This window comes from Eptatretus burgeri, chromosome 12, assembly GCF_056783735.1.
Source record: "Eptatretus burgeri isolate ZD-2024b chromosome 12, Ebu_testis_v1, whole genome shotgun sequence".
Taxonomy (NCBI): domain Eukaryota; kingdom Metazoa; phylum Chordata; class Myxini; order Myxiniformes; family Myxinidae; genus Eptatretus; species Eptatretus burgeri.
In genome coordinates, this window is record NC_140972.1 from 36,889,985 (window position 1) to 36,911,871 (window position 21,887).

Here is a 21,887-nt window from a genome sequence, read left to right on the forward strand (position 1 = left end):
AGACTTCCTTACTCCCCACAAGGTCAAAATGCTTCCTCACCCAAAATGCAGCACAAAGTGTACAACCCAAGCAGACCTGAAAAGAGACAATTACAAGCATGAAAATACCCTCCATATTCCAACCAGTCATTAAAAATGCATGATGCAGTGAGACAGTCACATGGTTTAACTCCTGCCCCCACCCTCTCCCCCTAATGACCTCTGAGGTTGCTGTAGACAGTAACAATCCATTGTGTCCGGTTTATGCTCAACCCACACATTATATTCCTTGAGGATCACCATTAATGCAAACACAGCTGTGAACCATGCGATAATTTAACAACCTCAACCGCACCCTCCTAAAAGGTGGCCATTTGGTTTCGTGGTCTATCAAAATCATACAACCAAGAGATTCTATTCTCACGATAGTGACACTTCACAATTACAAGGAGAAATATGCTGGTCCAGGAGCATCTGAATCAGCCTTTTAGAAATGTCTGTCTGCAGTTGGATTGAGAACAAACTGCCTGGCTTGGACAATGTGGGGATTATCGGCACGTTTTTCTTTATCCCAAGTCATCACAGTAGGGATGTTAGCACTCCACAATGGGCTCAGCAGTGACAATCATATGTGGTAATATGATTTGATCGATGTACACCTGCAACAGGTTTGCCTTGCAAAAGGTTAAGTTTTTCCATCATTTTTGAAATAGACCATCTTCCAATGGGTCAGTTATATCCCATAACAAAAGTTTTTGTAAGGATCTCACCATAGGTGCGTTGTTCTTGCAAAATGAGGTTTTCATCCAAATGTTTTTCTACAAATCATTTTGGTTTCAATAGCTCTTCAATAGTTTCAATAGTCACTTGGAGCTCTGGTAATTGCCAAACCACTGATGTTTAAAACAAAAGTAGAAATCTCATACATAATTGATCAAGCCAGACTGTAGAAACAAAATGCATTTCCCATGCAAAAAGTAAAGGGGAAAAAAAAAAAAAAAAAAAAAAAAAAAATATTGCAGGCAAACGAAGACCAAAATAAACAAAAACTCCCTTTCCATCACCGGTAATAATGGCAATTATTTTCTGAAATTATGCATCATGTTGCTTAAAAAATAAAATAAAAACCCAGACAGGAACTATCCTTCTCCATCCCACCCCCACTGCTCTCCCAAATATATCCATAATCAGTGAGGGTCAACGACTGCATTCAATCGAAAAAGTTTTGCCTTGAGAATGCAAAATTTGGAAATCTTTTTTTATTGGTCATGCATATCTTAAAGCATGGCAGGTCACAGGGTACAACTAGTTGTGTGAAGGAGGAGGAGGAGGAGATTGGGGCCATACTCTGCAGAGCGTTGGTGCTGCTTAAGCAGTCTCCTTGGCTATTGGGCACAATCCTGGACGGGTCACCACTCCGACACTGTATACCAGCATGCTGGCACTCATTTTGCCGACCTCAGAAGGATGACAGGCTGAGTTAACCTCACCTGGTATCAATTCAACAGCTGAGAGGGATTTGAACTCAGGACCCGAGGATCCAAAGCCCACCACCCTAACCATTAAGCAAACACCAGACATATGAAGTTATAAGAAGAGTGGAAGAAAAAGGGCAGAAGAGGTGAATACAGGTATAGCTAAACGAAGCAATTACGTTATACATTCAAATTACTGATTCTGAAGCTTGAAGGATACCTTGACTAGAAAAAGAAACACCCCCAAAAAAAAAAACAATGTAAGATCTAACGTGTGTAATGTTATACATTCAAGTGAGCTAACTGCCTAAAGCAAAACAGATATTTTTGCAGAAAGCTAAATAAAAAGCATGGTTGTCATACAATTAATAGTTTAATACTTTGACAAACCCCAGCATGTGAGTGGTGCACAGAAAGAGGCCCCATATTGTCTTAATGAGCACGTAAAAAGTATCACCATACCACACCAGAAAGACGCCTTTGGTTGCAGAGTTACTGTGTTTAATCGCAGGATTATTTGAGAGGCAGAATAAAATACACCTGAGCGGGTTTGATGGTCAGCTCGGATATAAAACTTGATGCAACCGTATGTTAATCAACCATAGCGACTACGGAAAGTGAAAACAGAATTCAAATTGAATTTAAAATAAACGTGTGAGGCCACTTGAAGCAGAAATCTCAATATTCTAGGAATCATTCCCATCATTAGACAGTTTTCAAACCCACGTTTATAGCCGTGAAATAAATACTCTAAGTGTGTGCATTTAATGGCTGTATCCAGGACAGAGCTGGACCCCAACTAAAAAGGACCCCCGGGCCACTGAGAAGCTCAATCACTCGCTGCCTGCACGTCTGCGTGGTGCCACGTGACCAGCCAGATGAAATGCCCTAACAAAATCTTAAAACGTCCATTTTTCACCGGAATTTTCAGATACTTGTAGAGCACATCCCCAAACTATCTAAAGTATAAACATTAATCTCAGACACTACGAATAAGCAGTCCCTCAGGATAGGTTACTTGGTGAAGCAGTGAAAAGAAAGCATGTGGTGTCCCTTCCAGAGTCTGTTATTTGAATTGAATACATTTTCCTCATGAAGTGTGTTTGAGCATATTTGCATGAAAATTATCTTCATTAAACATGTAGCTACACCAGAAGGTCCCAAAAGTGAAAACAGAAATCAACAAGAATTTAAGACAGCCTCGTTATATGGCATGGAAACGGATGGAAGCTACCTCTCGCTAAAATGCATTCCACACAGACCGAGGATATAAACATTCAATTTTCACAAAACTTGATGCAACCAAGTGTTAATCAACCTTAGCGACTATGAAAAGTGAAAACAGAATTTAAATTGAACTTAAAATAAACGCACGAAGCAGTGTTGGTCAGCGGACCTCGTGTTGCCCAATAAACATGGCCAGATGACAGGGGTAATGAGAAACTAGTTGGTCGAATTAAACCTTCTTAATAATCCCGATGAAACCCATTAAGCATAATAGCCGCCCGATGCTTCCTTATAGGCCATTCGACCAATCGGTCATTTTGCACTTGACCCTGTAACCTTGCCCCCGAGGCGATAATACGAAAAAGGGCTCAGACGATCTATTGAGAGGAATTAGTATTATCATCGTGTCAAGTTAGAACTTAATCAGCTGAGATGTTGGAGATAGAAAAACAAAAATTGAAGGACGGATGGACAGACAGATCTGAGGACATCGAATGGGGTTATATTAGGTCAGTGAGCTGATCTAATAAACCGGACTGTAAATTGGCTCTTAAAAGGTAATCTTGAGAGCAAAGATTTGTGCAACTCCGCATTATAGGACTAAAGAGCAGTTTCACAGCCACTGCACCAATTGGAAGTAGTTTGATTGGCCGAAAAGCTGTCGTCGTGCATGCAAGTCTTGAGTGGCTTGCTGTTCATGGCTGTTGGAGAAGGAAGTAGGAGACAAAGCCAGCAATGGCAGTGGGGACGGGGACAGAGGTCCAAAAGCCAGGGGGCCATGGCCCGCAGTCGTGATCGAGCACCCGAGGCATATCCATTGCCTCAACCCATCCTGTACATGAACCAAGTTTGTGACAAAGTACTGTGGAGTGCAATTTTTATTTTATTTTAAGTGTACTTTATCTTATTGCACTCTGTACAATTTGTGTTAAAGTTTACTGCTGTGTACGAGGGTCGAGTACAGTATTTTGAGCAATTTAATTCAACATTGTGGGCATGTCCAGCTCGGATGAAGATGCGAGCATGAACAGCTTTGCTCGACCCTCCGTTGAGTGTTTATCTCTCATGGAGAGTAGACGAGGTTTCCCAGTTTGTGAAGTTAATCATGAAATATCTTTGCAGTCCTTAAGCATATGCCTCCTAAACACAAACTATATTAAGTGACAAGGATGTATCTGTAGCTTAGAGGCAGCATAAAAAGTGTTACCAGAAAAGTGAAATTCGATGTTATTCATAGCATGGACGCTGATGAATGTGCAGCCGATATTGCCGGATTATCAAGTTTGCCCCATGGTGCGTACCATCTATAAAAATGCCGACGTAATTCGTGAAAGTGCAAAATGTGCAATGCTGCGATTTATAATTTAGGCGGATAACAAAATTACAAAGCAAGGTATGGAAGGATATGTAGGTGAAGTGGTGACGTTAGGAAGGAATTCCCCCCAACCCCCAATTCCATCAATGCTTATGAGAAATATTAGTTTTGATTCATGTCTTTTCAATATCCGTAGCACTTTTCAGGAATGCATTCCTGACAAACTGCGGTATGACAAACACACACTTGATTATAACCAAGCCATACATAATCAAAGAAAAAAAAAAGGGAGATGCAATGAATGCTTTAAAAAAATATATATATATATATATTTTTTTTTTAAATCCGACAACAAAATTACCAGCATCACTATTGTGGCGATTAGGCGTGTTGGTTCAAACATGTTCTTCAACTGTTTCACTGGGCCGACAAGAAACAATGTGCTGGGGAAGAAGAGGCAAACGAATGTAAAGTAGCATTGGTGACAACTAAAATCAACAGCAATGAAGATATTCACAGCACATCGTACCTGCAGAGCGACGTGACGTTTCCAATAGTGTACAGTGCAGCAAAAAGAAATAAGCCTTTTGGCAGCCAGAGAAAAACTGTACCCTGATGAGAAGCAGATCAAATGGAGAATGTATTAAAAGAGAGCAATACAAATCAAGCTAAAAACAGTCTGATTTGATCAATTTTTTTGGTAGCCACATGCCCCTCCTTTACATCATAGTCCTGTTGGGGAATGAAAAACATCTTTGATGGATGTTAAACAAAAATGGCCTAAATATTGCAAACTGCTCCATGATAGTTGAGGAATTTCATCGAACCCACTTGCTATGCACTCGAGTAATAAGTTTAGTCCACATTTATGACACGATGCGTGACAAAAGGATTTTCATTGCAAATGCAGCTGATTGTTTAGCCCCAATATCAGGATCGAAAGATTAGCAAAACCTGTGGGACACCAATTTAACAACTTGCTAATTTCTCATCCTCTCAACAAGCAGTGTAAAAGGAACCATGAAGGCCATTTGCATAAATCAGAAGTACAGCGAAGTCAGGTGTGCAACTGCACAATTAAGTTCAAGGTATGAACACCAATTACAATTAATGGGAAAACAACAAGATGTTCAATTTGTTGCACGTTTGGGAAACTAGCCTCTGACTAGAAGTGTGAAGACAAGCATATAGGAACCATCAGAAAATGCAAACCCTGTCAGCATCTGCTTTGTACACAAACTAAACTTGATGAAAACGGCAGCCAAAAAAAAACAAAACTAAACTCGAACGGCACTCAGTAGAGCGCATACCTCCGCAAGGCTGAACAGTTTGCATTTCGTATCCCACCGATAGGCCAGATCTGCATCCGGACCCGAGCCAAAAGTCGATTGAATTGTAGTAATCACCTAGCAAACTCATCCACAAAGTTGTCATAATCCGTTGAAAACTTTGAGATAGTGTTACATCATCTTTGACCCCATCCCTCAATGGTGGAGAATCACTTAAAATCTCATGTCCAGATCCAGCTCTTCACCAAAACCGAATGAAGTTGTCCTAGTCACACACCCAACCTGTCCACCAAGTTTTGTTCAAATCCATCAATAAGTTTACGATATCGTACTCACAGACAAACAAACCAGACAAGTGAAAACGACGCCAGTCCACCTTCTGTGGTGGAGGTAAAAATAAATATAAAATTTATTAGTGTTCTCCAAATGAAGGTTTGTTGGAGAAATTATGGCAAAAAAATATTATGACAGACACAGACAGCCGAATAACATCTTCATGACATTCAAAAGCATGGATTGTATGGATACATTTGCTTCTTTTTTTGTAGAGTGAAGGCATCAGAAAACAGAACAAAAAGGAACAGTCGAGGGGGGGGGGGGGAGGGGAGACTGACAGCAGGGTTAAAGGACAAAAATAGAGGGAAGCTTGGACAAACAATGGGTGTGGAGGGGAACGAGGGGCAGGAAAGGATACAAGGGGTGAACAGGATGGATACAGAAGGAAAATATGGAAATCTGGAAGGAGGTCAGAAATATCATGGTTTTTGGATTGGGGAAGATCTGACATGGTGGTGAACAGCTGTCTTGAAGACCTGACAAGAAGAATGAGATTGAAGAGAATGTGAAGTTGGTTCATCACGGGAGATTTCAATGATCTTGAAGGCCTTGGTTTCCAGTGTGTCGAGATGAGCAAGATGTGAGGTAGGGGGAGCCAGCCCAAAGGGGGAGAACAGTCCCCCATCGAGCTGGGCATTGGAGTTCAGGTCTACCAAGGAAGGACTTTGTATGAAAGAATGCCTGGTTTCAGCGGCAATCTTTGAAGCACACATGCACAATCACTTCCCAGTATACTCTGGTTCCAGCGACAATAGCGCCACACTAAGCAGGGCATTTCCTTAGGAGGAATGTCCACCCTACAATGACAAAGTGAGACCCAAGACAACTTCAAGGGTGGGGGGGAAAGAGGATGAAGGGTGTCACAGCAGAGGGTGGAGTCATCAGCAAATAGATAAAGGGGATTTTCCAGTCAGAGAAATTGCTTATGAAGATCAGGAATGGGATGGGGCCTAGAACACTGCCTTGAAGGGAGAGGAGATGAAAGGATTCCATTGATTGCCACACATTGGTTATGATAGTCAAAGAAGTCAGCAAGCCATATAGAGTATTCTTGGTTGCCATAAGCAGACAGTTTGGAGTGCAAGGCAAGGATGCCAGACTATCAAAAGCACAATAATATGGCCAGACGGCCCTGATCTCATGCCTGACGAAGGCCTCCATCCATTGTTGGGAAAGTCGAAGCAACGCGTTCAAGGTGAAGTGACCTGGTTTGGCTGAAACCAAATTGGTGATTTGAGATGTGGCTGTTAGAGAGTAAAAAAGGAAAGATTTCATATCAACTACGATGGTAGATTCCATGACCTTGCTGATTAAAAGCAATCTGATAGGTCTGTGGTTAAGGGGATCAGTTTTTTTTTTTTTGCACCTTTTTATGCAATGCAGGGATGTTGGCTGACATCCAAGCAGATGGAAGATGACCTCAGGCAAATGACAGGTTGAAAAGAGCAGAATGATTGTGCAAGAGCAGCAGAGCAGGTTTTGAAGACACCCGAGCAGATGCCGTCCAGTAGCAGTCAGTCTAGGGTTGACAATTTTACGTATAAATATTTTTACAAAACCCCCCCCAAAAAAACCCAGAAGGCCACTCGGTAGAGCACATACCTCCAGCATGCAATGCCTGATCCACGAGAACATATCAGGCCCAATACATTTTTGAAATATCATTATATACAGTACTATATCGTTTTTGGCCCCATCTCTCAATGATGAAGAATCACTTAAAAAAATTCTGGTATCCAGAACTTCACCAAAATCGAATTAATTCTTTGTACACAACACACACACACACACACACACACACACACACACACACACACACACACACACACACACACACACACACACGAGATTATATTGGTTTAACCCAATCTCTCAATGGTGTACAATCACTGGGGGGGGGGGGATTCTAGTAGTCGCATTTTTATACCATTCTAGTATTTATTTATACCAAGCACCTGTGGTTTCTTGGTTGTTAAAAACTGCATAAACCCCAAATACACTTTCATATTACATGCATGGGTGACATGCCCAGATCTCATAATTTGGTCTCTTTTTGAAGCTGCAAGGGAGAGATAAGTTTCAATAAGGGGAATACAACTTGCAAAACATGCACATACACTACCCTCAAATTGCAACAAGTACAATGTTACACAATAAACCAACATGCCATGCATTTTTTTTTTTTTTATAAAGGAATCATTTACACATATTTGAAGTGAATATTGGAAAGCGGTGCAAGGGGAATGAAAAGTTGTTGGATCTGTATTACAAGTCGGACCCTTCAGAGCAAGTGCAGGTTCACCGATCAAGTACCTGTCCTGTTAAAAAAAAAATAATAATAATAAAAAATAAAAAATGCAAATGAAATTTTAAGGCTAACAAATGAGCTCACCCCTATATTACACACAGCACAGGGGCAGTTGCAATTTGCACCCTTCCTCCTACCTGAGCAGACTCAGATGGATACAACCTATAGAATTAAAAATAATTTATTTTTATTTTTAAAAGACCACACATCCTGAAGCTCACCTGGATCAGGAGCAACACTCACAAAAAACCCCCTTAGAGACCCCGATTTTTTTTTTTTTTTAATGCTGTGAACAAACCTTGGTACATCAAGGGTGATGAAGGTTGTGGTCAAGTTTCATCAAAACAGGGTGGTAGTTTCAGAGAAGAGCAAATATCTAATTTTTGGGGGGGAGATGGTCATCCCCTCCCCCATTGACCCCCTTAATGAGCACAGATTTTGATGCTGTCAATACACCTTAATTTGGCAACAGATATGAAGCTTGTGGTAAAGTTATCAAAATTGTGCGTTTGATTCAAGCGAAAATGACTGAAGTGTTTATAGACACTCGCCTACGGACACTGCTAGATCGCTTAAGCTCACTGGACTAAAATCCAGATGAGATGAAAACAACAACAGTTCCCCAACAAGGAAATGTGATGCAGGAGGAGGCTATTCGGTTCTTCAACGCCGGTGCTATTTTTACCAACCTCCGATTGTTCATCTATGCTCTATCCTATAAAGTGCTGAGTGGTGAGCAAGGAAGCAGCATGTACCATTTTAAAGTCTTTGGGAGGTCTCGGCCGGGGTTCAAAACGGCCGACTTCCAAGACTCGAAGCGGATGCTGTGACCATTACGCCACCAAAGCCAATATTAATTTTCACATCTCAGATGTCTACCAATTATAAAGAGGGCTCAAGTTACAAAGATGTACGAGTAGTTATTATTTAATTGCAAAACAAGCAGAATGTTAACTCATATTGTTACACCAAGCAGCATTAGAGTTTCCTTCGTACAATTCAAATTATATACATAAAACGCAACCTGTGGCTGATGGGTGCCTCATTGCCGAGAGGGAGTGCGGTTGCGGCACTGTATTGCAATGAATGATAAAATGGTTACAATGACCCAAAGTTGACTTCCAAGACCCATTGCATCCATCCATTGGGATCAGACTCTGCAGAGCATTGGTGCTGCCTAAGCAGTCTCCTGGGCTATTGGGCACAATCCTGGACGGGTCACCACCCCGATGCAGGATACCAGCAAGCTGGTACTCATTTTGCTAACAGGCAAAGTCAACCCCACAGCAAAGAGGGATTTGAACTCAGGATCCAAGGATCCCAAGCCCACCACCCTAACCATTAAGCCAACACTCAGCATACCCATTGCATGCTTTATTTAAACCAAGTCATGGATGCCACCACAATGAAGGGGAACTTGGTCATTAGCATGAACAGCAAAAGGTGATGTAAAGTGTGACAACCATTCAAGAACACAATAATTATTAATGCAAGGTTCACGTGGAGGTAGACAAGTGACCCTTCTATTCGCTGAAAAGAATTTTTTTTTTTTTTTTTTAAAACGTCAGCACAATTTAACCCCCCCCCCCCAATCGTTCATCATCAGGCATGGCAATATTTGTGTGCAGTACGCAGGGGGTTTTTTTTCCATTAAAGCCGATGGAATCAAACTCCATGAATACACAGTGTCAGGAGAAAAAGATCTGGATGTGGATCCAGATCCTCACAAAAATCTAATCGATTCGTATTCGTCACACACCAAACCTGCCCACTAAATTTCATGTGATTCTGTCCACAACTCGATACATTATGCTCAGATAGACAGTGGTGAAAACCACCTCCATCCACAGGTAATTACAGAAAACACCTACTTGTCCAAATTCGTTTAAAACAATTAAAATATTTTTTTTAAAACTAGAGCAATTCGACTGCGTGCAGTCGACGGGTATGCCTCCGCTCTCCGGCACAAACACTCGAGTATTGACATATTTAACCCTTGACCTTTAGCACATCTGGCCCAAAATCTAATCAGTTAATTGTCCCGTCTTACTTTACCTTTTTACCAAGTTTAATGAAATTCTACAATATTTGAGTTAGGGTGTAAACAGTAAAATTTCAGAGTTTCACCTTGACCTTTATCACATCTGGCCCAAAATCTAATCAGTTAATTGTCCCGTCTCACTTTACCTTTTTACCAAGTTTGATGAAATTCTACAATTTGCTTCTCGAGTTCTCGTAAACGAAAATCCGGACGGACAGACGGACAACCCAAAAACATTAAAAACAAGCAGTAATTGCACAATGCACCAACCCCCCCCCCCAAACAAATATTGATGGAATTTTGAGTGAATTATTTAATTTTAAGCAAGTAGGCGTGGTTAGCAAATGGGCGGGGCGAACTAGTATCAGAAACACCACGTCGTTCTTCTTCGAGGTTAAACAGTCATTGTGTGTGGGAAAATAAATAAATAAAAATATCACCAGAATGGAACACAACACTCCCAGCACGAAGCAGGCAACGAATCCTTTAATTCTCGTCTCCCAGCTGAGGGAGGAAGTGTCCAACGCCTGGCAGAAGACACAGCGACAGAGAAATCACGAATCGGCAAAACCGAACAAAACGCGAGGTAAATGAGGGTCGGACACAGCGACAAAAAAAAAATCACGAATCGGCAAAACCGAACAAAACGCGAGGTAAATGAGGGTAGGACACAGCGACAGAGAAATCACGAATCGGCAAAACCAAACAAAACGCGAGGTAAATGAGGGAAGAAAGACAAAGCGATGAGAATAACAGCCTGGTCAAACCTCGGTGATGTTTTCCGTGTCGTCTCTCGGTTGTCCGACTCCCAGCGCATTCCGAACGCGATCCATCCTCAATTTCACCTCAAAGACTGCTCCTCTCCACTCGAAGATGATACACCAAATGTCTCGAAACGAGACCGTTTAAACAACAGCCTGCTCTGTAAACTCGTCCACGAAACACGGTCAAAGCGGAAGTATACAAACATAACAACCGCCCACACCCATATATATACTGTATATATACAGAGTACAGTCCATATGTTCCGCCTCAAGCCCATCAACGGTGTGAAGCACCTGTTGCACATACACCGCCTAAATTAATTAATCAACGTGTGAGGAAATAAAAACAAAAAAGTTCACAAGTCTTTTTCAGTTACGCGTTGTTATTAATCGGCCATAAACAATTACCTGTTGTTTGGATTCTTTTGTTTGAAGGTTTTTTTCCACGTTGTAAAATGTTTGTTTCGACCGGATGTTCAACTTGCCGCTCGAACGTCACGAACCCACGTGATCGAGGACTCTGCGAGCGACTCCACGTGGACGGGTTTATTATCCCGCCCCCCGGAGGGAGGGAGCGGGATATTGTAATCGGCCGGTTTGTTTGTCTGTTGGGTGGTCGCGAGAGTACCCTTATTGTCGGGTTTTTCCGTCTGTCGGTGTGTCTGTGTCTGTGTCTGTGTCTGTGTCTGTGTCTGTGTCTGTGTCTGTGTCTGTGTCTGTGTCTGTGTCTGTGTCTGCAACACGAGGCTCCACAGCACAAACCAGCAAACCGATTTCGATGAAACTTGGCGAACAGGTGCCATATGGGCTGGGAGTGTGCGCGTTTGAGTTTCGTTGCTAAGCAACCACCCGTTGCTATGCAGCGGCCGAAAAACCGCGTACGGTATTTTCAATACTTGTCCTACAGTTTTGAATGTGGAGAAACGAGACTTCGGAATTAAACACTTCGAGATATTTAGAAAATTTTACTCGAGCCAATTTTTGATTTAGGTTTTATTTTTCAAATGGTAGTCCTTCAAAAATCGGGTGTCTATTTACCGTCATTTTATTTTGTTTGTTTGTTTGTATGTAATGGACAGCTCTGGAGGCCAGAGGAGTCAACCGATTTTGATGAAACTTGACAGGTAGGTTCATACCAGGATCTAGTTGTATGCTTTTGAGCACCGTTGCTATGGACACCACCGTTGCCTAGCAACGGGACTTTGAAATTTTAGAATAATCCTAAAAAAAAAAAATTCGAAAATAAAAAATGGGCTTCCAGGCTTTTATGCGCACTATAATCAACCTCTTTGTCCAAAATTTTCAGCCCGATCCGTCAAAAACTGTATGACTAGTCTGCAATTGTGTCGCGACCACCCATGTCGCCTACCGGCTTGTTTGTTTGTTTGTTTGTTTGTCTGTCTGTCTGTCTTAGCAACTTTACAGCAAAACGGCTTTAGCATACACTATCAAATTTAATCCACAGGTGGGCAATGAACCTTGGACGACCCCATTAACTTTTGGGTCCAATTGGATCAAAGGTCAAGGTCAAGGTCACGAAAAGATAAAAATCGTTTTTCACTCATAACTTCGTCAAAAATGATCTGATTTACTTCAAACTAAGCTTCTAGTGAACCTTATTCAATTTGCACTTATAATCCTACCCATTCCTATAGTGAACAATGCATATTTGTGAAGATCGGTAGGGTCCGAAGTTTTGGGGATCATGGTCATCGGTCAAAATTACAAATTTTCCATTAAAACTAAAACATGGTTACGAAAATACAACTTTACGGGAAAACGGCTGGCTCAAACACTGTCAAGTTGTATTCACAGGTGGGTAATGAACCTCGGATGACCCCATTAACTTTTGGGTCCAATTAGGTCAAAGTCAGGTCATGGAAAGGTCAAAATCGTTTTTCGCTAATAACTTCGTCAAAAATGATCCGATTTACTTCAAACTAAGCTTATAGTGAACCTTATTCTATTTGTGACTTAAAATCCTAACAATCCTATAGTGAAAAAATGCATATTTGTGAAGATCGGTAGGGTCCGAAGTTTTGGGGGTCATGGTCATCGGTCAAAATTACAAATTTTCCATTTATAAAACGAAAAACATGGTTACGACAAATACAACTTTACGGGAAAACGGCTGGCTCAAACACTGTCAAGTTGTATTCACAGGTGGGCAATGAAAGTCTGGAGTCAAAATCGTTTTACGATTAGAACGTTTTCATTTATTTGTTATTTAATATTCTTGTTGAACAAATAAACATAACACAGAATATAAATTGAAAGAATATTTCGTTGTTTATTAACAAACACAAATAACAAACCGTTCTCAATACTATATTACATATCGTACATACCGATAATATGGACTGTATATATTGTGACTGTGAAAGTGAAAGTATTATTTATAGTATGGACACGGTTAGCTGTAAACTAGTGGCCAAGTATATCTTAAGTTTATATTGTTTATTGGCTTTCATTTGACACCATGACCTTTGACCTTACGTGGCCTTGAAAGGTCAAAATCATTTTACGGTCATAACTTCGTCAAAAATGGTTTAATTGACTTCAAACTAAGACTAAAATATTCCTTATTCTATTCCTTATAATCAACATTCAGGTTAAGGATGTATCAAATTTAAATTTGATCCCCAAAATAACTTTATACCTTAAATGGGCGGGATTTGTTGTGCCTGGCACCACTTGTTCAATTTTACTTGTGACGTGTTGTATTGACACGCTGGGTGTCGCTGTTGCTTCTGCCTGGTTCATTCTGTGAGAGCAGATCGACAACAACGAGATATCTGAGATCACAAAGCAACGAGATCACAAGAACAGGTTTTCCGGTGAAGAAGGTGTTTAGATATGGACACCCAGCAGGATTAAAAACAAAACCTGTCAAAGGGTGGAGGAACTCCTTGTGAGCCAACGGCCATCCATATCTAGTGCCCAATTGTGTCTGCGGACGTCCTCCTGCAGTTGGGTTACTTCTTATTCGGAGGTTGGAAGCAGGATATGCACTCCGGCCACTGGAAAACCCTTCATTCCGCAAAACATACTGAAAGCATGAAAAAATCTGAAAACCCACTCCGTGGGAGTACCTCCTGTGCAGCTTCCCTTCGCAGGGCAGCTCACCGGATGATGGGATTGAGGCAAAGCCTTCAGGACCCTAATCTTAGATGAAAGGAGGGAAACCACGGGGTAACATTCCTGGGTCAGATTATGGTAGTGCGTGTCGGGGTGGTGCTGAGGTGTCGTCCACCAGACGGCGGTCTCCTTGGGTTAACCTGAGACGGTCCCTTTGGGTGGGTGCCTGGAATGTCCTCTCCCTAAGAATGGATGATCACCTGTCTCTCTTATCATATGAGCTCAAGCATTTGGACATCGGTATTGCAACACTCTCTGAGGTTCGGAGACCAGATTGCGGTGAGATCATGGCGGGTGGTTACACCAACTATTGGTCTGGTCGCTCTGATGGTTACCACGCCCAAGGAGTTACTGTACCTGTGTCCAATAAGCTGACTCCAATGATAATTGAGGTAACACCGGTCAACGAGCATATTATGAGACGAAGGATTCATCACTCCTTGGGTGTCATTTCCCTGATCTCTGTTTATGCTCCGACTGAGGCGAGTGATCTCAACATGAAGGACGCATTCTATGCCATGCTCGAGTCTGTGGTTGATCAGTGCCCCAGGCGGGATACACTTCTAGTCTTGGGGGATTTCAATGCACGACTGGAACTGATAGGGATGGTTATGAGACGTGTGTTGGTCCCCATGGGTCTGGAACTGTAAACCAGAATAGCACTAAGTTCCTTGACTTTGCAAGAAGTCATGGACTTAGAGTGGCTGGTCCATGGTTTCAGCACCCACAAGCTCATCGCTGGACTTGGTATTCCAACGCTGGTGGTGTAGCAAAGGAGATAGATCTGCTTGAGTTCACCACTATCTGCTTCAGCACCAATGCCCAGAGCAGTCAAGCTTTACACCAAAGACGTCAATGATTGACCATGTCCTTGCTCTTCGTGTCCTCACCGAACGCAGATGAGAGTTTTGGCAGGGGCTGCTTGCAGCCTATGTTGATCTCTGTAAAGCATTTGATTCAGTGAATCGGGATGTCCTCTGGAGGATTCTTGGTCTTCGTGGGGTGCCACCAAAACTGATCGATCTGATGTCTGAACTATACTCTGGTACTGAGAGTGCTAGGAGATGTGGTGGTACCATCTCTGATTTATTTCCAGTTGTTACTGGAGTTCATCAGTGGTGTGTACTGGTCCCCACACTTTACAGCACTTGTATGGACTGGATTCTGGGGAGGATGTCGGAGAGATCAAGCTGCGATGCATCGTTTGGGAATGTCAAGATCTCTGACCTTGATTTCGCAGATAATGCAGTCATCTTTGCGGAGACTCGAGATATCCTTTTGGGGGCCCTCGAGGTGCTGAATGAGGAGTCGGAAGCCGCTGGGATTGTTTCCTGGGTCAAAACTAAGATCCAGGCTTTCAATGACATATTAGATGCTGTTATCCTGTCTGTGCCTGTTTGTGGTGAGGATGTTGAGGTCATGGAGAGATTCACTTACCTTGGTAGTGATATTTGTGTATCTGGTGGCTGTGAGCCAGAGGTCAACAGACGTCTGGGTCGGGCCTGGGGAGTCATGGATTCACTGGATCATGGGGTGTGGCGCTGCCGGTACCTGTGCGGGAGGACGAAAGTCTGAGTCTTTTGGTCCTTGGTGCTTCCAGTCTTGCTCTACTGATGTGAAACCTGGACTCTGACTAGGGATCTGAGACGTAGACTTAATTCCTTTGGTTGCAGGTCTCTTTTGAGAATCCTTGGCTATCGATGGTCAGACTTTGTGTCCAACGAGCGGTTGTTGAGAGAGACTCAAATAAGATTTGTTACCTGCATCGTCTGTGAGCGTCAGCTACGACTGTATGGACATGTGGCTCGTTTTAAAGACGCTGATCCTGCTCACAAGATTCTCTCAGCGAGGGGGCCTCGTGAGTGGAGGAGGCTTATGGGCCAACCACGTGCCTCGTGGTTGCAGCAGGTTGATCAGCATCTCAAGGAGATGGGGAAGGGCCAGGCATCTCCCTGGGGGATGGCTCGACGGAGGCCCCTGAAGTACCGTCGGAAAGTGGACGCAGGGACGCGCTGCTCTGGCGCCTTCTCCCATACCTGACCTGACCTGTTGATACTAATTTTCATTCTAAAAGTCCCAGCCAGGTCCCAGCCAGGTTCTGAAACTGTGCATGCTGCACGCGAATATTTTGATGGCATCCAGTGAAGTTAGTTCCATTGACTTCCTTCTTGCAGACCAAAGTAGTGATTGCCTCCTTGAATCACTCACTCACCTCGAGACATGTTGCTGGTCAAACTTTCCCTAGCCTAACGAAAACTTCTATGTAATCACACCCGGTGAAGGTATGGAAGGCAGGGATGGCAGTGCACATACTTCGTCCCATTTTCTCCGCAATAGAATAAATATCCATATACCTCCTTTTGGCTGCAGAACCCATGTCCATTCACAAATTCTGGCCCAATATTTGTGGCAGAGGAAAATGAGTATGCTAGCAATATCAGTATCTGAAACCCTCACTACAACGTTGCCACTGAACTCCAGAGCTGTCATGATTTCTCTAATGTGGAGATGCAAGCATGAATCTGCTTCATGATGAATGTATGATAGCACCTCGATCAACTCTGCGACATGATTGTTCATCAAATTAATTTGTTATGGTAACCGATGAAAACCTGTTGATTTGAGATAATGGGTCCGTATTCACTTTTTGTCCACTCTCTTGATAACAAGTCAGGCAGTTGATGCTGAAAAGAGGGTGATTTCAGGGCATCACTCAGTTTTGGATGAGCTTGTTCTGGGCGAGTGATGGAGTCGACAATGTCATCTGAGCCTCTCGTCTCCCGTTCCACATCCTTGATTGATGGAGTTGTATAGGTAGCAAATATACTATGTCAATGCGCCGACGACGTGGAGCAGTGATCTGGATCAGGATGCATCGAGTTAGGCCACCATAGCTTGTGAGGTACATTCAGAGGTATTGCGTGCAATGAGAAGTTGCCATCAATAAAGCAGCATCAACTGTTGACTGCTCCCCAGACTCAACTTGATCTTCCAAGTATCGAAGAAGTTTACTCTTTGCTGTTTCGGCCATGGTTTCATTTGTGCAGCACAGGGACAATAGCACATGTGTCAACGGGAAGGATAGCACGTGCTGGAGATCCATCTTCTGTTTCTGTGCTAAGACGACGAACCGTCCCAGTAAGTAGCACGCGCATTTCAATTCGGCGGCTTTCCTATTTGTTGCCCGTCTGTTTTTGACACGGCCATGTTCGAAACTGAAGATTTTGTTTCTCTTGATCGATTGCTCAAACCATTCAGCAGACTCCGTTATGCAGGCCTCCATTAATTCAGCAGACTGCCTCTCTCCCTCCTGGCGGAATGAAAGGATGTACTCCTTCACACTTCCACGTACCTGACACGATAAGTAATAAAATTAGTATTCACGTGAAGTGGTCAAAAATACTCTAATCAACATGCTTTCCCTTTTAAAAATAAATAAATAAAGGAGGACTCAACAGCAACATTACTCGACCAAATAACGTAGAGCATCCGCTCCAAGTCTGGGAGGTCGGCGGTTTAAACCCAGGCCGAGCCACACCAGAGGCTTTAAAAATGGTACGTGCTGCTTCCTTTCTTGACGTTCACAATTTAAAAGCAGAGAGAACGGACTCACAACCATAGTTTGGCATCCATACGAAGGAGGAAATTCCTCCTTGGGAAATGTCCCGCCGATTACGGTGAGAAAAGCAGTGCCACTGCTGTGATGTCGCTGGCACCCAGAGTGCTCTGGGAAGTGACGGCACTTCCCCCAAGCTCAGTGGCTTTGTTTGTCTCAACTAACGGTCTTGTGTTGTGTTTCGCATGTTCATGTGTGCGGCAACTCTACTGCGAGCCTTAGATTCCTTAAATAATGCCTCTGAGGGCTTTGTTGGTGGAGGTAGAAAAGAGCAAACACAAAGAAGAAATACTTTTCTTGATGACATTTGAAATAGAATATTCATATAATGTTCAATAAGCATTTTGTGATTCTGAAAATAACATCATTACATCAGAGAAGGATTTCATTTTAGAAGCATCTTCATTGTGGCGGAAGAGCTTGCGTCACCTCATTATGTTCCTGGAAGAACTCAGCAAAGCCCTCAAACCCAAACAAGAAGACATTAAAGCTGAAATCTTTCCATTGGGAAAGCAGCAGCAGTAAGTAACTCCTTTCACAGTAGATACTTGGCATTATTATGCAGCTTTCACGAAGGCATATTGTCTTCTTCAACGGCCACCGTTATCCAACCTTTCTTGTGGAATAGAAGCTTGGCCTGAGTCTTCACAAATCAGCTGGCAAGGCCTGACATTTGATTAGTTAAGTCAGGAATTTGGAATTTGTTCATGGTGCTCGGGATAGCTTGCCTACTCTTCACGGAGGACACCATGGGATCTTTAATGTCCACCGACAAATGCTGGCAGACATCCATCCATGTGACGGCACACACATTGATGAATCACCATGCATGTGAAACACTGAACTTACAGTTTATGGCTTGTTCTGGAATCGAACCCAGGCTCGACAGCTTAGAGGCAATTCTGTCAGCCTTTCAACTAACACATATCTATATTGCTATATAAAGTTGTATTGTCCGTCTGTCCATCGATGGAATCCGCCCCACATTAGTAACCCCATCATATTGCCTACCGTTGGAATCCTCTTGACATGGAGATACAAGAAAACATTTTCAAACTAACATGTTGTTGAGTTCAGGGGAGAGAAGGTAGAATGTACCAAAATGCAAGTTTTTTTGATAAAGGATTCTTCCTGAAATGTCATTGAACTATGGTTTTAAAAAAAAAAAAATAGTGTATTGTTCACCCTCATGTTTATAAATATATATTTATAACTACATATACTGTTGTTGTAAATTAACAAAGAGAAGCAAACTTATGAATATGTGGGAAGAAAACACACAGATCAGGAATTAAATCAACGTTGTCTGATGAACCATACCAGTGCTCTGCCGTCTGAGTTATCTGGGCAACCCCATAGGCTGCACACACAATTCTGCCACATACAGATGTCACTCTCTTTCCTTCACTGCTGCTGGGGCACTCACTGCCAACCATAAGAGCAGTGAAGGCCTGCCCACGAGAGGGTCTTCCCCCATGAGGGAACGAATCCATTTTTCATCACAGGGGACGTAGTAATACAGTAATAATTGAACAGGGAAAGAACATGAAAATGTGGGAAAAATGCACACCCAAACCAGGAATCGAACACAGGTCATCTCTTGTGGACAGGCCTTCGCTGCTCTTGTGGTTAGTAGCGAGTGCTCCAGAAGTAGCAAGGGAAAGAGAGCGGAATCCATGTGGGAGAATTGCATTCACAAACCACAGGTTGCGCAAATAGCTCAGATAGCAGAGAACTGTTATGGTTCATCAGCAGAGAACTGTTATGGTTCATCAGACAACCTGGGTTTGATTCCTGGTCTGTATATTTTTCCCATATTTACACACGAACACAGGTACACGCCTCTCCAGTGTTAATCGAAAGTCTGCAGTGGCCCCCTTTCAAATTTTTCACCTTTTGTTGCCTTGTAGCCTGAAATTAAATTGTATTAATTCAGACTTTTTCCACCTTTTACTTACACATCGTAACCCACAGCTTCCAAGTGAAAAACAAATTTTGCAAATATCAGGAAATGAATGAAAAATACAACACAAGAATATCTTGGTGGATAAGTGTCCATGCCTCTTAAAAAAAACAATTGTAAATTAGCTCAGGTGTAACCAATTACCTTCAAAATCACACACCAAGTTAATTGGCCTCCGCCTGTGTTAAATCGCAGTGATTATGATTATTTCAGAATAAAATCAGCTGTTCCTGTAGGTTTCCTCTGCTGGGTAGTGCAATTCACAGCAAGGACTCAACCATGAGAACCAAGGAGCTTTGAAAAGACCTCTGGGATAAAGTTGTGGAAAGGCACAGATCAGGGGATGGGTCTAAAAATATTTCAAATACCTTGAATATCCCTTGGAGCACAGTCAAGACAATCATTAAGTAGTGGAAGGCATATGGTACCACCAAGACCCTGCCTAGATCAGACCGTCCCTCCAAACTGGATGACCAAGCAAGGAGGATACTGATCAGAGAGGCCACCAAGAGGCCAATGGCAACTTTGAAAAAGCTACAGGCCTTTATGGCAAAGACTGGTCACTGTGTGCATGTGCCAACAATACCCCAAGGATTCCACAAGTCTGGCCTGTATGGTAGTGTGGCAAGAAGGAAGTTATTCATCAAAAATTCCCACCTTTAGTTCCGTTTGAGGAATGCAAAAAAACACTCTGGAGATTATGAAGCCAAGTGGCAAAAAGTTTTGTGGTCTGATGAAACAAAGATGGAACTTTTTGACCTAATTGCAAAGCCTTACGTTTGGTGCAAACCCAACACAGCACATCACCCAAAGAACATCATGCCTACTGTGAAGCATGGTGGTGGCAGCATCGTGTTGTGGGGATGTTTCTCATCAGTAGGGACTGGGGCACTTATCGGGTTCGAAAGGAAAAAATATGGAGCAAAATACAGAAAAATCCTAGAGGAAAACATGCAAGAAAGCTGAAATTGAGACAGTAGATCACCTTTCAGCATGACAACGACCCAAAGCACACAGCCAAAGCTACACTGGAGTGGCGAAGGAATAAAAATATAAATGTCCTTGAGTGGCCCAGTCAAAGCCCCGATCTACATCCAATCAAATATTTGTGGCATGACTTGAAGATTGCTGTCAATCAACGCTCCCTACGCAACTTGACTGAGCTTGAACAGTTTTATCCAGAAGAATGGGTAAATATTGCCCAATCAAGGTGTGCAAAGTTGGAAGAGACCTATCCCAACAGACTCACGGCTGTAATTGCTGTCAACAGTGCCTCCACCAAGTATTAACTCAGGGAGGTGGACACATATCTAAGATATTCTAGTTTTGTATTTTTAATTCAACATTATATATTAATATTAATTCAACATTATATATTAATATTAATTCATCATTATATATTAATATCAACTTCTAAGTTATATATATATATATATATATATATATATATATATATATATATATATATATATATATATATATATATATATATATTGTTGCTGACCCGGAGTTGTGGGGGTACGACGGTGGGGGTGTCCTTGCTTCTCCCTGGACTCACCAGGAATCTAGGCCATCACACACAAATAACTAATAATAACTTGACCACGTGACTCAGGGTCCTCTGCCTGACAACCGTTTACCTAAGATCTCCTTACTGGGGAATCACGCCCTTGGCAATTGTGCTGTTGTTATCTTTATTGAATCTTGATAAATGCGGCCGGGCTTTCTGCTAGCACAATGCCGGACTGATATGAGAGCCAATTAGTTGGGGAATTATAACCTCCCAGCTAATCTACATTGAGACATAGCTGGACCAATGGAAGAAAGGATAACCACAGGCAGATTGGAAATATAACAAGAATAATTTATTTGCAATGAGCGATGAGGGGTACGGGAAGGAGTGAACTCGAGGGCTTTAATGGTGGCAAAGGGCAACCACAGCAGGAAAAGGGGAAATGCAACAAAAAGAGTAATCAAGATGTGTATTTACAAAAAGGAAGGGAAATGTACAAGTTGTAGACTTAGCTTAACCTATACCTTACCTACCGGATAACAAAACAGGGTTCTCGTCAGACCACGTACACATGTGGAGACAAATGGGCAAGGGCAAGGTGGCCTCAGCCTGCCGGTATGTACGTCACCGTCACCCTCTCCAGCTTGGAACTGCTCTCCAGAATGGCCGCGATATTGCTTTCCACAGCCGAGGGTCTAGAAGCTCCATCAAGAGCATGAACCAAAGCGTCAAGGGCCAGGGAAGAAGCGAGGGCGATGCAGAGTATCCAGGAGCAGGGCAGAAATGAGTGCATATGATGCCAGAACAGAGAGAGAGAGAGAGAGAGAGAGAGAGAGAGAGAGAGAGAGAGAGAGAGAGAGAGAGAGAGAGAGAGAGAGAGAGAGAGAGAGAGAGAGAGAGAGAGACAGATAACACCAGGTGCT

General features: G+C 42.6%; 1 protein-coding gene across 2 annotated transcripts in view; it reads right to left on the bottom strand.

Annotated features, from left to right (window-relative positions):
• Positions 1-11,068, bottom strand: part of LOC147015424 (vesicle transport protein SFT2B-like) — a 30,504-nt gene extending 19,436 nt beyond the window's left edge. The window contains exons 1-5 of one of the 2 annotated variants that reach the window (XM_085850161.1): positions 10,738-11,068; positions 10,411-10,497; positions 4,526-4,608; positions 4,358-4,439; positions 41-76 (exon numbers count right to left, since the gene is read on the bottom strand). In XM_085850161.1, the coding sequence (XP_085706287.1) occupies positions 41-76; positions 4,358-4,439; positions 4,526-4,608; positions 10,411-10,497; positions 10,738-10,803 (354 nt within the window). In that variant the 5' untranslated portion in view covers positions 10,804-11,068. The remainder of the gene's footprint in view (positions 1-40; positions 77-4,357; positions 4,440-4,525; positions 4,609-10,410; positions 10,498-10,737) is intronic. The other variant, XM_085850162.1, reaches the window with a different exon arrangement.
• Between the last annotated feature and the right edge of the window lie 10,819 nt (positions 11,069-21,887).